Source organism: Labeo rohita, chromosome 9 (genome assembly GCF_022985175.1).
Source record: "Labeo rohita strain BAU-BD-2019 chromosome 9, IGBB_LRoh.1.0, whole genome shotgun sequence".
Classification (NCBI taxonomy): Eukaryota; Metazoa; Chordata; class Actinopteri; order Cypriniformes; family Cyprinidae; genus Labeo; species Labeo rohita.
Genome location: NC_066877.1, coordinates 16,593,508 through 16,610,833, shown reverse-complemented (window position 1 = coordinate 16,610,833; position 17,326 = coordinate 16,593,508). Strand labels below are relative to the sequence as shown.

The 17,326-nt window shown below is 35.7% G+C and overlaps 1 protein-coding gene across 4 annotated transcripts in view; it reads left to right on the top strand.

Moving 5' to 3' along the window:
- The window catches only part of tmeff2a (transmembrane protein with EGF-like and two follistatin-like domains 2a), an 88,049-nt gene that overhangs the window by 36,115 nt on the left and 34,608 nt on the right, over positions 1–17,326 (top strand). For all 4 annotated transcript variants that reach the window (XM_051119577.1, XM_051119575.1, XM_051119574.1 and 1 more), the window contains exons 3-4: positions 2,063–2,192; positions 12,209–12,235. In XM_051119577.1, the coding sequence (XP_050975534.1) occupies positions 2,063–2,192; positions 12,209–12,235 (157 nt within the window). The remainder of the gene's footprint in view (positions 1–2,062; positions 2,193–12,208; positions 12,236–17,326) is intronic.

Here is a 17,326-nt window from a genome sequence, read left to right as displayed (position 1 = left end):
AGCCAAGATGTGAGCTGACAGACCACTGCAGCCCTGCACTGTATACCTGCCTCCCCGGGGGCCAGACAGACCATGCCTGCTGGACCAGACACTGTGTGTCTCTGTGTGTTCAGGTGCATATGTGTGTGCGGTGTGGTCAGACTCTTCCAAAATACCTGCGTGAGATTTGGAACAGCTTCATTTTCCACCAGGCCACCTAGTGAGTTTAAACTACCTGCTTCTCATGAAATCAAACTTTAGTGGGGTTTCAAGAGATTGACTAGAATATTTGAGAAGCATTTCAGTGCACTGAAGTATCTTTGTCTTTCTCTTTGAATTGCTTTGCTTGTTATGAATCTGGGGATGCACCAACATTAAAATTATGTCTGATACAGATTTAATAAAGTAAATCTTATGTAATGGCCACTATTCTGTATTTATTTTATTATTAGTTTATTTTATTGTCAGATTTTTGTTTTCTCTTAGATAAAGTCTGTTTATCTTTTTATATTTCACTTTTTTAATAAACATTCTTGCTTAGAATTATAATTAAATCTTCAAACCTAAATTTAATTATAAAAAGTCTAACCAATTATAACCAAACAACCTGAAACCAACCTGCAACTGCAAATGTTTCACAATATTTGTTTGATGTATTCCTTCCTGGCTTTTTCTTATACTGTAATCATCTTTTTTCGGCTGGTTCGGGATGTGGGCAGTGTAGTTGGCAGGCTGAATTTCGGCCCTCGGAGCTCACAGTAGCTTTATTCACATTCAGATCATGCAATTCTTATTCTCTGCTGTGAGCTCATCTAAAATCCCCAAAATAAAGCGCTGCTAAAACATCACAATTAGGCTGTGAGAGATATATAGGCCAGTTTCATGCTTAGTTCTTATTCTTGCGTAATACATTACAACAAAGACCCCTTTGTTCCCATCTCATGCTGTGCTTAAGAAAAAAAAATGTGAATTTTATTTTATTATATTTTTTATATTTTTTAGATCTGCTGCATTATTATTAATATACAGTATATTTCAATGTATTTGTAATTATTTATTACCCTTATACACTGCTGTTTAAAAGTTTGGGAACAGTATGATTTTTAATGTTCATTTACAGAAGTTTCTTATACTCATCAAGGCTGCATTTATTTGATCAAAAATCCAGAAAAAATGTAATATTGTAAAATATTATTACAGTGTGAAATAACCGTTTTCTATGCGAGTATAATTTTCAGCATCATTACTCCAGTCTTCAGTGTCACATGATCTTCAGCAGTCATTCTAATATGCTGATTTATGATCAGTGTTGAAAACAGTTGTGCTGCTTAATATTTTGCTGGAACCTGTGATACTTTTTTTCAGGATTCCTAATAAATAAAAAGTTTAAAAGAACAGCATTTATTTAAAATAGAATGACCATTTAAAAGTTTGGGGTCAGTAATTTTTTATTCTTCCTTTTTTAAAAAAAAAAATTAATACTTTTATTCAGCAAGGATGTGTTTTTGATTTAAAAAAAAAAAAAAAAAGTGAATGCAAATACTTATATTGTTAGAAAATATTTCTATTTTGAATAAATGCTGTTCTTTTTAACTTTTTATTCCTCAAAGAATCCTGATAAAAGTATCACAAGTTCCAAAAAAAAATTTCTGCAGCACAACTGTTTCCAACATTGATAATAACAGTAATTTAGAATGATTTCCGAAGTCATGTGACACTGAAGACTGGAGAATGAATGACTGGCTGATGAAAATTCAGCTTTGCATCACGGCAATAAATTATATTTTAAAATATATTAAAATAGAAAACTAAATTAAAATATTTTAAATTAAATAATATTTCACAATATTACAGATTTTTCTGTACTTTTGATCAAATAAATGCAGCCTTGATGAGCATAAGAGATTTCTTTAAAAAAAAAAAACATCAAAAATCTTACTGATCTTACTTTTGAATGGCAGTATATTTCAATTCTGCAAATAACTCGTAATGCTAGTATTTTTCAACTTGAATTTTGGTCCCATGTTTTCAACATCTAATTTTTCTTAAATTTTCTAATGCGTAAAATCATTCTTTTTTCCAGTGCAACAATGATTATGTTCCTGTGTGCGGCTCCAACAATGAAAACTACGAAAACGAGTGTTTTCTGCGGAGAGATGCCTGCAAACAGCAGACCGAGATCCTGGTGGTCTCTGAGGGATCCTGCCCAGCCGGTACGTTAAGTCACGTGTTTGTTGTCTCTTGAAGGTTAATCATTTGCCCATAAAATGTGAGTATGAGGTTATCATATTGAGCAGAACTGTAATTTACTCATCCCTGAGGTCTGGATCTGACAGAAACTCATATCTGTGTTGTGTTAAACATGTTATACTGTACTATAGTCAGACAATACCTATAATACTTTTACAGGCTAGAACCATATATTACTGCTTTGTGTAAAGCATTTGCTGTGTTTGAAAACCTGCATTCAGAGCTTGTAAGGCACAAAGGCTATTTCACAAGACTAGATTGTTGTTGTAGGCTATATGATTTCAGAAAAACCTTTGTGTTTTTGCTCATATATTAAAGGACTAAGCATTGCATGTTTACGACAAATCAAAAAGCAAATGATACGAGCGAAAGTGTGTTCTGTGGTCAGTAAGATGGCATATTGTGGAGGCTAAAGCAGATGTTTGGTGCTTTGGGAGTTGCTGAGTCAGACTCCATTAAACAGTGCCTAAACACACTGAAACCTCTAAAAGTGATCTCTAGGGAGAGAGAGAGTGTGGGAGGAAACTATTTGTGCTTATGGAGCATCTAGAGAATGAAATGTTCTCCTCACGCTGTGCGTGTATGCAGGTAAAGTCATAATTCAGTCCCAGCAGGATGGTGGTTCTCATCTATGCCTGAATGTGTATGAGCATGTACTTGTCTGTAGGTGTTCTGGAAGGTAAAAGCTAATTTACTGAAACAAGCTGCAGAAAACAAGAAGAGTGTTTGTCTTTGTCTCCGTGAAGCTTGAATGGCGCCACTGAATCATCTCTCATCATCTCTCTGTTTGGCTCTGTCTGTCCGAACGCTTTCCTGTCATCTTTTGCTTTTATTTCACTCTTTATGTTCATGCGTTGAATCTACATCAGACCAGTCCAGTTTAAGTACCTGTTGGATATAACTCTGAAAACAAAAGCTAAAATTCTAGCTGGGATCAAGGATGTCTTGTTTACATGCTAAGTGCTGCGAAAAATCACTGTTTTTGAATATCTTTCAATGGTTTGATGCTGTAAAACTTACAAATCTAGCAACTAGTCCTCCCTAAGTGCATATAATGGCAATAAATTCCATTAAGTCCAACAAATTCATGAGTGCTGAACGGCCACTGACACCCTGGAGCTCACATCTTCAAAAACATCGAAGCAGATGTTCAAAAAGACGTTAAGTTTATTTACAAACAGCATATTTGAAGTCTAAACAAGTATTTGGGGCATTCTATAATTAGGGATACATTTAGAATTTGACGATGTGAAGAAAAAAGTTTTCCTTTTTCCCAAAAACCCAAACATGACTTTGCATAGCTGCAATCTATATTGTATAAAGTGCTATATAAATAAAGGTGATCTGTAGGAATATGTGCATAAAATACCATCTATGCATGCTACTGTCCACCATGTTACCTTTACTGAGTAACACTGTTGATAAGTAACTTAGTTGATATTTTTAGTGTTTTGGGCCTATACTCAACATGGAAGCCAAGAAGTACTGAGCATATGGTATGGTAAAACATAAGTTTTAGCTAAATTGTCTTGTTAAAATTTGCAGCAATAATACTTGTGTAACTCCGTTGACCGTCAGGTTTGCTAGTTTAACCAATATTAGGGGAAAGAGAGAGAACATAACTTCTCGTGTTTCATCCAATTGCTTCTAGTGGAAATATCATCATACTGTGCAAATTATGTGAGAATGGGACAAACCATTCCTTTTTGAGGGGGGGTTTTCTAGTGGGTAACTTATTTGACAATGGTTTTCGGATACAAATAAATTATATCACAATAAACACTTACTATTTTTGAAGCACACACCCAAATGTCATGATAACCTTATCTAACTGAAGGCAAAAATATGAAGTTAATTTATATTTGAGGTCATTTGCATGCTGAAATGCAGAGTAGAATAAGCAGTTTTACAAAATCGGACAGCTGAATACCAAGGTTGTATGTGATATGAACATTTTTGAACAAAAGACATATAGTAGTGTGAATGGAAAAAATATAATTGTGTACTAGAAAATTATGCATCAGGGCTTTATATTGATGAAAATATATTACAAATATACTTCACGGACATGAGATGAACCCACAATAATAGAATAATAGACATGTTCTCACCTAAAAAAAATTCTTTAAACTACAATCCGTTACACAAAACAATACTATTCATAAAATTATGGTGAGCATCCGTAATGAAGCTCGCTGTGAGAAATACTCGGAGTGATATAAACAGTGAAACGTTCGGAGTTCTGATATCACTAGAATATTGCACTCCACTCAGCCAATCAGATTCAAGGACCAGAAAGAACTGCTGTATAAATATATATAGCTCTGTGACATCTACACACTCATTAAACATTGAGGAGTGAGGCACGGAAAAATGACGGGCATTGCGACATTGCAAAGCGATGGCGCTATTGAGCCATGTGCTTTTTAAAAACATTTCACTAGGTTTAACATTAGATTATCAGATCGGAATATAGGCTTACTTGACTAGAAACACTGGAGACCGAAAATGCATAGCATTCTTTAAGTTAAAAGTCAGCCGTGACTTCCGCGTTCAGGAAAAACGTCTATAGTAGAGAAGGTAGAAACTGTAGTAATTCAAACCTGAAGCCCAACAGATATTTTTAACAGATCTATTACATTTCTCATTCTTTGATTTTTGGCTATGTTCAGTTCAGATTTAATAGTACATTTTACACACATCATTATGTTGAGGATTAAATTATGTGGTTGAACAAAAAATGTAATTTACCTGAAACCCTGCTGAATACTTAAAGCTCTGTCTAAAAAGAGCTTTAAGTAAGACCAAAAAAATATAGCCACAGCCCGATGAGATTTTCACACTTGCGGCCCTGAGAACGTTAAGGAAAGAGACAGAGAAATGGACTGCCTCACAGTTCTGATGCTTGTACCAGCTCATCTAACTCTTTGACACTGATTTCCTCTCCACTAATTCCCTGGCAAATGATCCAGCAGCTGACAGATGACCTACAGAGATAAGTGAAGTGTATCACACTCTGCTATTTTCTTTATTTCTCCAAGGCTGGTTGCAGCTCGGCTCCTCAGTCTTTATTCATACATCAATATCATAACTGAAAATGAGCACCTTCATGCACCAGGAAATAGAACATTGATTGTAATAACCGGAGAACTATTAAAGGCGTCATATCACATCATATTAACATTTTTATAGTTTGTCATATTTTAGGTTTTCATACATATTTCCCACCCTTTGTCTGGCTTTTGGATTTAAACACTGCTGTGCCTTTAAGAAACACCTTAAATGTTTGTGACAAAGTTTACATTTATGAAAATGGTGTTTACAAGTAAACCTTCAATTACTTCATCGTTACAGTATTATGCAGAGGTGTATGCAACATACGTTCAAAAGCTTGGGGTCAGAAAGATTTTTAATGTTTTTGAAAAATCTAGTGTGCTTACTAAGGCTGCATTTAAATGATTAAAAGTACATTAAAACATAGTAATATTGTAAAATAGTATTTAAAATGACAGTAACTGTATTCTATTTTAATATATTTTAAAATGTAATTTATTGCACTGATGGCAAAGCTATGGAAGCCTGATTCCGACACTGAATAAAAAAAAAAACTTTTTTTCTTGCAATTGCGAGTTTCCATCTTGCAATTCTGACTTTTGTTTCTCAGGAATGTGACATGAACTCAAAATTGCTTGTTATAAAGTCAGAATCACCATATATAAACTCTGGTTCTGACTTTTTTCTCAGTATTGCATGATATAAATTTGCAATTGCGAGATAATAATGAGGTACAAACTGAATTCTGACTTTTTTTTCTTAGAATTGCGAGTTGCAATTCTGACTTTATAACACGGAATTGCGAGTTTATATTTCGCAATTCTGAGAAAATATCAGTCTTTTTTTCCCCTCAGGGCTCGACTTTATAACTTGAAAATATGAGTTTATATCTCACAATTCTGAGAATAAAAAGTGAGAATTGTGAGAAACAACCTCGCATTTGTGAGAAAAAGTGTTTTTATCTCAAAGTTCTGATTTTGTTTCTCACATCTTGTTTCTCTATTCTGACATTATAACTCACAATTTCGACTTTATATCATGCAATTTTGAGAAAGAAGTCAGAATTGCAAGATGTAAACTCGCAATTGCACTAAAAAAGTTAGAATTGTTAGGTAAAAAGTCGCATTTATCTTTCTTTTCGTTTTTATTCAGTAGCGGAAATGGGTTTGCATACACGGCTAATTCCCATTAGAGCAAAAAAAAAAATTTTCAGCAATATTTTTAAAAATATTTTTTACTGTCACTTTTGATTAACTGATTGGATGGCGTGAGGTTTTATCTAAATTCTGTTGGGCAGATTTTTTCTTTTTTTTGCACAAGGTTTCAGATTCGGCCTGTGTTTGGTGCTCTCCATGGTGCTGATTCTGCATGTGGTCCCATTCTGCATGTTTAATGACACTAAATGGCATGAAAAGTGCCATTGTGCTTGTCAGTTACAATCCTTGCTTTCTAGCCTAGAGTCAGCATTAATAGTTATGGTTCTGTTTGAAGTCCATGAGTTACTGGCATAGTCACTAAATTCAGCTGTAATCCCATTCACCAACAGTCACTTCCAATACTCTTGGAAGTGAAATTATGTTTTTTTTAATTTTACCATCCTTTACTGTGTCAAACCTCCATCACGCTTGGCTACTGAAATTTGACTGTAGCTTAGTTTCCCAAAATGAAATCCTTGCTGTGCTTCGTTGAAACTTTCAGAAGGCTCTTATGTGCCAAATATTAAGAAGTATCGCAGAGGTGAGTATATGCTGCTTTCTTTTTTTCTGGCATTGATAAGTGGGCTATTTACCTCGCAAACGGTAGCGAGTTCACCGCTGTGCTGCTGTAAGATCAGTGTGAATAATGCGCTGATTAAGGAGACGGGCCACGCGCTTATATTGAGTTTTCGGTGCGGCGCGGGGCAGCTAGCCATTAGCTTAGTGGTGCGTAACTGTAGAGAGGAGAAGGCAGTTCATTTTCGACATTGTAAATCGAGGTTAAGATAGCCTTTCTGCGTAATCGCTCTCCATGTAGTGCTAAAGCAGCTTTCTCCATGCAGGGAGTATGCATCATGTTCCAGGAAATGACTATTACATTCTCAAAACATTCGCGTAAACAGCTTGACAGGCCTGCTTTATCATTAAGTACTGATATGTTACCTGACACACACATGTCGGTCAAGCCTGCTGTTCTGGAAATAGTTAATTGTGTGTTAAAACAACGACCGTGGCATGTTAAATCACAGCTGCGTTTGTCTCTGCTGACAGAGACCATCTGCCTCTGAGCCTCGAGCTCAAGTTCACTCAACCCCATTGCATCGTGGGAGCCCAGATAAAAAAGTGCAAAGTCACCTCATAACACATTCCTCCTGATAAATGACAAAGGCAGAGGAGATGCATAACCCGCTGATACCTCTGAATGAGGAACAAAGGTCTCTTACACTTAATAAGACTCCTGCCATTGTTTCGTGCCAGCAAACTCAGCAGAGTCCGGTCTCACAGGAAGAAGTGTGCTGAGAAACAGACTGTTCGTCTCGCTTTACTCTTCCAGCCTCACTGTGAAATAGTCTTTTTGATGTACTAGGGAACTTCATGAATTTTTGAGGCTGTTGAAGGTTTTCCACTTTTTTAACTCAGCGCTTCAGGACAGGTTCATTGGTTCAGTTTAGTTTTTGCCTTTTAAAATTTCACTGTTTATAAAGAATGATGAGTACAAGGATGGATAGTTGTTGAATGTAGACTATTTATCTATACATGTTATATTTAAAATGTAACATTCTAATGAATGTCTCTACATTTGTACTTTTTTAAAATTATCTATTTATTTTTTTACATAAGAGAGAGCGCTACCATTTCCATCTGTGCAAGGCTTCTGGTGTCAGCTGATAACAAACTGGTATTTATCATATTTGTTTCATTTATTATTGTAAGTATAAACACTTTTTTGTAGCACAAATGATTTTACTGTTTAACTCATTTCGTTTACCTGTAGAGGCTAATGAATCTGAATTCATGCACATTCACAGGAAATAGTTTATTGGTGCATTGAAAAATAAAGTGAATGTCAACTACGTGTCTTCTGTGGATTATCCATGTTTCTTCAGGAAGCAGAAGGATTTTTAATATAATTTCCAAAATGTCTGCCTCTGGGGCACAATGTACAAATACCTGTATGCTGAGAAATTGTTGAATTTTGATAAAGCAATGGCAAGATCAATAATTATATGTTGATTAAAGCAGTGTCATTTATTTAAAAAATGCTATGTTTATTGACAAAATCAAAAACCAATTTTTCAATTTATGATACAGCAGGTATTTAATAATAATAATTATTATGATTTAACTTCAGAACCCTCTACGGACACCTTGGCAGTTGAATCGCCATTTGCTAGTAATTTTTTTAGTTTACTCGCCAGACTGATTTATTTATTTATATATATATATATATATATATATTTTTTTTTTTTTTTTTCTGAAAATACACTCTAAACATCGGTCAGTCAAGCATTATAATTTGATAATGATAGAACTTTAGTAATTATAATTAAAATTTGATAACCATGTATGCATGCATTTAGTCATTTTAACTGAACTTTGGACTGGTGGTGGTGTTTTTTTTTTTTTTTTGGTCATTCAGTGTTTCTGTAAAAAAAAAATGGGGGGGGGGAACTAACAATAAAACTGATAATAATAGTAATAAAAATTATTATTATAATTATAATTATTTGTATTACTATTATACAAGTTATACTAATAAGAACAATATAAAACGCACTAAGGATTAATGAGCTGCTGGGTTCATGAATATTAATCAGATCAGGTTGTGTGCGTTCATTTGAACTGATTTGCTGAAACCAAAACAGGGACGATAATAGGTGAGCACCTGCCAATGAGATTGTAGTTTGCGCATTAGCTCCGCCCACTACCGAAGAAACCGGCAGTTCGTAAAAGCTGAAAAATTCCAAAGGAGTTTGGGAAGGAGGAAGAATAAGTTCGACAATAGGATTCGAACTCTGGTCGATCACGTCAAAAAGTCAGTGCTATATGCTTTACTACCTACACAACTGGAGCTGTTGTTTGATAGCCGTCTTTTGTAATGTTGTCTAGCCCAGTGACACATTGGTGGGCAGAGTTAATGTACTTTAAATAGCCTTTGCCAACAAGGTGGGCTATTTGCAGTTAGTGTAAATAGACACTCTGATATCCTTTATCTAACGTTAGTTCTGTATTTGCGTTGTTATGGTGAAAATCAATTACATTTTAATAATGTTCTTTCTACCAGATTATTGAACTACCATAAAAATAAATGTACACATTTTGTTATGACTGTTATTTATATGTCAGGCATTAATATTTGTCATGTGTTTATATTTTTGTACACTTATGCAGGTGATACTGTTGTGAAAGCATATAAAACAAACAAGAGAAAGTATTTTGACAGGTTTTAACATATTCTTTGCTTTAAAACCATAGCTGAGCACTTCATGTACAGATGGCCAGAGAGCATCGCTCAGATGGTCAAAGACAGATTGTGTGCGACATGTCTCTGAATCAAGAATGTAACTGTCAGGCAATTAGAAAAACTGACTGCAAATAAACCAGTCTGAACTACTGTGCGTGTGTGTAGAGGTCTTCACGGGTCCACTTGGATGCGAAAACCCTCCGAGTCCCTTGGACACGGGTCGGGTATAGTATTAGCGGCCTCGGGTCTTCAGTAATTAAAAAATAAAAGCTTTTTCTGAATGGACCCGATAAGACCCAAAATATTTTAAACTATCCCAAAAGCGTAGCCTACTTGTACGTTCTTGTTAAGTTCATTTTTTAAGAAATGCACATAGAAAAGATCCATACCCTTTTAACCTATTATAGATATGAGATCCGTCAGGAAAATCCACATGCTTCATTACGCTGCGTGTTCATGCAGAGCTTTTCTTTTGCAGAAGCCCTTCACAGGAGATGAGGTAAATAACGTTGCAGACAACATGATTTATTAGGCTGTCGATTTAATTTTTATCAAACTATCACGTTTATTTTTCAAATCCAACGGTCACAATTGAAATCTGAACTCAGAAATAGCATGTATCCATCAGGCAGGCAAAAATATAAAGTAATAATAAATAAGTAAATAAATAAATGAAAGTAATGGAGCAGCGGCCAAATCAGTCAGTAAGACAAAGTGGTTTTTCTTTACTGACTGTGGGGCTGAAGGCTGTGCACACGTCAACGCTGTTTACGTTCGGGTCCATTTGGGTTCAAAAAAGCCTAAATTCCATCTGGCCTGGTTGGGCTCAGGTCTAATTTCATCAGGTCTTTTAAAAAATGATTTAAAAAAATTAATTTATGTATGTCGGGTTCAGGTAAGAAGTGATTGGGGTCAATTCAGGTTAGGTACGGATTTAAGGACCCGAGAAGGCCTCTAGTGTGTGTGTGTGTGTGTGTCTGTGTGTGTGTGAGAAAAAATTGATTCTCTCTTCAGCGAATTTGAATCGATTCTGAATATTTCAGAATCGATTCTGAGCTTGTTTTTTTTTTTTTTTTTTCCGCATATGGTACGTGTGTGTGCCAGAGACGTGGCGGGCTTCATTGCACAGATTTTGCACTGTGAGACACGTGCACATTGCTTGACAGTGTGTGCTTCCACCCACCTTGTTTTACTGTAGATATGCTTTCTTTAATGCCGTTTGGAATGCAGTACTATTAGATGCACGAAACTTTAGCACTGATAGACTTTCACGTGCGCTTTGTGTTTGTTGTCCTGAATACTTTTATACAACATTGATGTTCACACAGTCAGTTATGTTTTCAGTGCAGGACAAAACATCTGATGTATAAAAATAGATTTGTGCATTAGTGTGAATGCAGTCTGTTAAAGCTGCCTCATCAGTAATAATCAAACGGCAATAATGCTAAAGAAAAAAGAAAAACCCATAACTATTGTCTGTAAACTGAATTGAATATTTAAACCGGTGACGATTCACACTCCTACTTTTAAGATGGCAGTACTGACATACAGAGATTCCAACTATAAACAAAAAGCATAGAAACTGCAATTTTGGATAAAATGTATGGTTGTAAAGATTTGCACAGCAGAAGAATTGATTGGGGAAAAAACGTAGATCAAGAATCGTTTTGGAATCGGATAGTGACACCCGGAATCAGATCGGATCATGAAATGCCTGAAGATTCCCACCCCTAGTGTGTTTACCACTAGACACATGGTGGTTATAGCTTGTTAAGTTGAAATTTGATGTAAACTGTACAAATTTAGGAATCTTAAATTATGATGTAAAAAAAATCTAAAGGAAAAACAGATAATTTTATGTTCTCTAAAAATGCAGAATTTTATAAACTAGTTTGTGTTTGTTTTATAATATGTGTGCATCATTTTATCTTGCTATCCTTTCCTCATTTTCACTTGAGTGTATTTTTATACCTTTATGTCCAGTCGGATGGCATCATTTAAATTAAAATGTTTGGCTATACTTGATGTTAGAGTCATGTTTAAGCATGTTTAATATTGTGGCAGTAAAATCACGAAGCCCAAGACTTTTCTGTTCTTATGCACAATGCGTGTGCGGAAGGGTTAGTTTTTACGGTTTAAGTTGAAACGCTGATTCTAAATCAGACTGCGATGAATCAGAGTATGTGTGCATTTATAATATCTCCCTCTTGCATCATTTGTGCCGCCCACTTCTGCTTACATGAGCCAAATGGGTCACATATTCACCTTTGATCCTCTCACAGTTCAAGTACATAAGACCATATTTGTACTGTGTATTGGGATGGTATGCCCAGATTCCAGAAACCCAGATGAGTAATAATGTACACGGTTTATTCATCCATGTTCCAAATCGCTTGTCTTATAGAGTCATAAGGTTGCTGGAGCCCATCCCAGCACTAAGACTTTGAAGACTTTGATGTAATAGTCTGCTTTTTGTGTTTTACAGATGCTGGTTCGGGATCAGGAGATGAAGGTAAGGCAGACCAGCTCTAAACAGTCCAATTTTGACACCTGAATTTGTGTGCATACTGCTCATTAAATTACTCTGCACTTGTTTACACTTCCCTGCAGATGATGCTCATAAACACACACTCACTTCCTCTCAGCCTGTCAGCAGTCATCTGCTGTCCTCCACAAGCCGCCCACTGAAACTGAGATTCAATTACACCCACTCCCGTATTGTTCAGAGAAACATAATTATTACACTCTTCCCCCCAAAGTGCAATGTCTGAATGACAGTAGAACAGTCTGCGGCTTGAGCTGTATATTTGCATCACTTAAAATGTGTCACTCTTCTTTGATTTTAATCTCTCGCTCTTCCAGTCAACCCTTTTATTCCTCACTCTCAACCAAACAGGCCACATCCGCTAATTGAGTACTGTAACATCCCCCTGCATACTGCTGCATATTGTGGTCTTGTTTTGCCAGCCATTTCCTGTTGACTAGATGTAGTCTGGGCTTTTTGCAAATAGCAGCAGCTTGCTTGGTATATGTGTCATTTGGACGGAGCTGTTTGTCCCTGGGGATGTTTGGTAAATTTATATATTACACTACTTTGTGAGTTTAATCCTCTGGAGTTTTCAGAGAAATTGAATCCCATCTGGAATAGGCACTGGGGCATATTATATATTTCTTTTCACAATACTTCTCTTATTTTCAACTTACTGACACTAAACTGAGTTTTTAAGTGTAAGTCAGATGAACACAGATTTCATGTGTTAAAGGGGAAGTTCACTTTCAGAACAAAAATTTACAGATAATGTACTCACCCCCTTGTTATCCAAGATGTTCATGTCTTTCTTTCTTCAGTCGGATAGAAATTATGTCATATTTCAGGATGCCTCTCCATATAATGGACTTCTGTGGTGTCCGCGAGATTAAACTTTAAAATCGCCCTACATCGCTGTTTTACCTTCTTTTTGTAAAGGGAGTCTGACCTTCTTTGCATGTTCACTTTGTAAACACTGGGTCGGTACTTCTGCAGCGATTTAAGACATATTTGAAGTTGAAGGAGAAAATGAAATGGGTAGGTTTTTCAACCTACCCTAACTGTCTTGAACCGGAATACACAGCATTCACGCAGACCGAGACAAGATGAGCATTTGAGGTTAAAAATTATATAAATTGTATCAGGGCTCGAAATTGTGACCGTTTTGGTCGCATATGTTCCTGGAATTTAATCTGCGCAACCTCAAAATATATTTGGAAGCATTTGTGTGCGTAATTGTTGTGGTGCGACTTGTTTTCATTTCTTTACAAAACATTTCTTTTTAAAACTTTTATTTGCAATCACACAAGTACATTATTTGCATTTGCATGCTTTAAACCTTGCCACTTAAACATTTCATTTGCATGCTGTTCTGACATGCGCTTACATTTGAATTTATGTGTGGTTTGGCCCAGGTGTTTTATGTAGCATAATTTCACAAAGCTAAAGTCTGTCAGACCATTCTGTTTTTGCTTGAGATGTTGAAATGATCTCATTTAAATCAGAAACGGCAGTTTAAAAATGCAGTGGTTGCCCCTAATTTAAATGGCTACAGAGAGTTTGACCTGTAATAGAGAAAATAAACATCTTGTTAATGTACTCATATTTTCATTTTTTCTTGCCCCTTTCTTAAGGCAATAAATAATTATTTAAAAAAAGGCTTTTTTAAAATCAGCCCATTTGTTTGTAAAGCATCGGCAATCAAAATCGGCCATGAAGAATCAAGATCAGTGCATTACTAAAAAGTGTGTGGTAAAGAATTCAGGATCAGGTTTAACTGGTGAAGCTATTAATCATCAGGATGTAGCTAGCCGTTCCTCTCAATTGGCAGTTGTGGTGCTCCTTAATATTCATTGGGTGCTCCTATATTTTATTTGGTGCTTCTAACTTTTTGAATTTGGGAGCGCCAGTGCTACCAAGTAAAGAAGTTAATTTAGAGCCCTGTGTACATTTTTTTTTCAAAAATAACCAATTGTTTCACTAGATCAGATGCTTATTCCTCAGCTGGGGTCATTTAGAGCCCTTTGAAGCTCCATTTAAACTCCACTTTGGAAGTCGAACTCAGGGGCACCATAGACGTCCATTATATGGATAGAAATCCTGAAATGTTTTCCTCAAAAAACATTATTTCTTTCCAAATGAAGACTGAAAGACATGAACATCTTGGATGACAAGGGGGTGAGTACATTATCTGTAAATTTTTGTTATGGGAAGGAACTACTATTGAAAAAATAATAGTAGTGTATATGTTTGAGACTGTGAGTTAACTGTAAAATTGTGAAAAGTACTGTAACAAATTTGTATCAAATGTTTTTCTTCAGGTTTGTATATTAGATCTTGGCATCAGTTTAGTACCAATATCAAAGCTAATTATTTTGCAAACAACGTTGTCTTTATAATGTTGCACTTAACATTTTCGTACAAAATATAAAGTGGCGTTTAAAGCTGCCTTTATATTTGGCGTCCAAAGCTTCAAAAGTTTGAAAAGCCCTGGTTTAAAAACTACAGTGCTTATGAAGGACTTAATTGCTTATGAACTCCTCATTTACCAAGTATGCCAATTAAGAGTATGTAGATATTTTGTTGGAAAAATGGTGTTGTGTTAGTAGATGACAGCAAATGGCTCTCTGCAGACCGGAACAATAGACATAGTGAGAGTGGAGAAGACAAGATGATGAGGGGAAAGGAGAAAATATGTATAGAGAGACAAAAGAAGAGTGATAAGAGACCGGAGGACGTGCACATCGATAAAATGAGTGGAGAAAGGAAAGGAGAGGGAAAGAGAAATGGAAGGCCGATAAAGAGAAAGATAAGTAAAGAGGAGGAAGAGAAAGATGAGGGCGATAAAGGCTGGGTAAGGGAAGGGGAGAAATGATTGCGGTTTATGGATGGAACAGAAAGAGAGTGAGAAAGAAGGGCATTTAGGTAAGCACAGCACTATCTGTGTGATAAAAATCAAATGTATTTCAATGGCTGCAGATAAATCATATGGGTTGCCTGCTGGGCATGCAGGCTGCTGGACACTTACGGCACAGCACAGAGAGCAGCCGCTCAGGCTGTTCAAGCTCCCTGAGCTCCACGTAACAGAGGCTGCATGCAGAATAACACAGTTTACACTTCAGACTGCAATGTAGAGAAACAAGTGATTATTAAGGTGGTGGCCTTTTCTGATTATCAAATGTTTCGTAATAATTGATATTACAGTGCTTCTACTTCTAATGAAGTTTAGTCACCAACTTATTTTAAATATAATGATTCCCATCAGCAGTGCATGACACTGGATTTTAATGACTCCAATTAGTCCTATATGGATGTACCTTCAAAAACACATCAAGCACTAAAAAAATATGCATTATAGTATATTCAAAAGCATTTGCATGCAAAAAAACAAACAAAAAAATGCATTATTAATACACAGATAGTTCTGAATGGTCATTAATAGACCTTAAAGGGAAAGTTCACCCCAAAATGAAAATTCTATCATTAATTACTCACCCTCATGTCGTTCCAAACCCATAAGACATTTGTTCATCTTCACAACACAAATTAAGATATTTTTGATAAAATCCAAGAGCTTTCTGACCCTGCAAAGACAGCAATGCAACTGACACGTTCAAGGTTCAGAAAGGTAGTAAGAACACCGTTAAAAAGCCCATGTGACATCAGTGGTTCAACTGTAATGTTATGAAGCTACGCAAATACTTTTACAATTTTTTTCTTAATAATGTGTCAGTCTTTGACGCGTGTTCATGAGAGTATCACAATGCATGTGTGAGGTGCTGCTGATGCAGGAGCCGGCATTCTTAGCATTGTTTATATGCAGAAGACGATTTTTATACATAAAACGTAAACATGCCTGAGGGTTTCAAAAGAGAGGATGATTTGCAATTTTTTGTCCAGCCTTACTTATTAAAGAAGAAAGTGTTGAATGAAGTTGTTATTTTTGTTTTCTTTGTTTCTTTGCACACAGAAAGTATTCTTGTAGCTTCATAACATTAAGGTTGAACCACTGACATCATATGGACCATTTTAACAATGCCCTTACTAGCTATGCAGGTTCAGAAAGATCTTGGATTTCATCAAAAATATCCTAATTTGTGTTCTGAAAATGAACAAACGTCTTACGGGTTTGGAACGACATGAGGGTGAGTAATTAATAACAGAATTTTCATTTTAGGGTGAACTATCCCTTTAATCAGTTTAGATGCCTTATTGAATTTAACACAGATGAAAAACCATGCAGTGCATAAACGTTCTAGATCATGTTATTTTCACAAAATGTTTTATGGAGTTTTTTTACTGAAAGTGTTTTTCCAGAAATACCTTTTGTCAGCTGAACAGCCAGCATGTCATTAAACAACAGGACAATCCGTTGAATGCACTGTACTTCTATGCCTCACAGCCTTGTTTTCATTACTGTCAAAATTAAATATGGTGCTTTTATAAACTATGGAAAAAGATGCTGTTTGGAATCAGGTGGTGTCGGTTATGGTAGGTTGCAGAGACTAATATGGTCATGCTAACCAGCCAAACACTGACTCCTTGTTTAAAACATTAAATGGTGTTTTTGTTGTTAATTAATTTCATTTAATTGCAGTCCTAATGTTTGAAGACAGTCTTGGAAAAGTACTAGAGAAATCACCTAAAAACAGTCTCATTAGATCTAATTAAATTAATTTACTTGGCACTAGTTTTCTCCTTTTGAGTTCCATGAGAAAAATATATAGCGTGAGGATGAGCAGATGACGACGAAACTAACTACTAATTTTTGTTGTGCCTTCTTATTTCTATTTTAATTTTGTTGTATTTATTACTACTTGCTTTTAATTCAAGAAGCAAACATCTTTGTTCCATCTCTGTAACGCGAGAAACACCGATTTTATTCAATGATTAATCGCTGTATCACTTCAGCTGTCAAAACTGCAGCAGTACGGCTCCAGCAGCACTTCATTATTTCTAATTACTTCCAAATGTAATCCATTTACTGTGTATCCAGGGCTCTGTGTCGAGGATCCATTATGTATTTAATTTTGGTAGATTTTCTATAATCAATACTGACAACACAGACACAGGAAA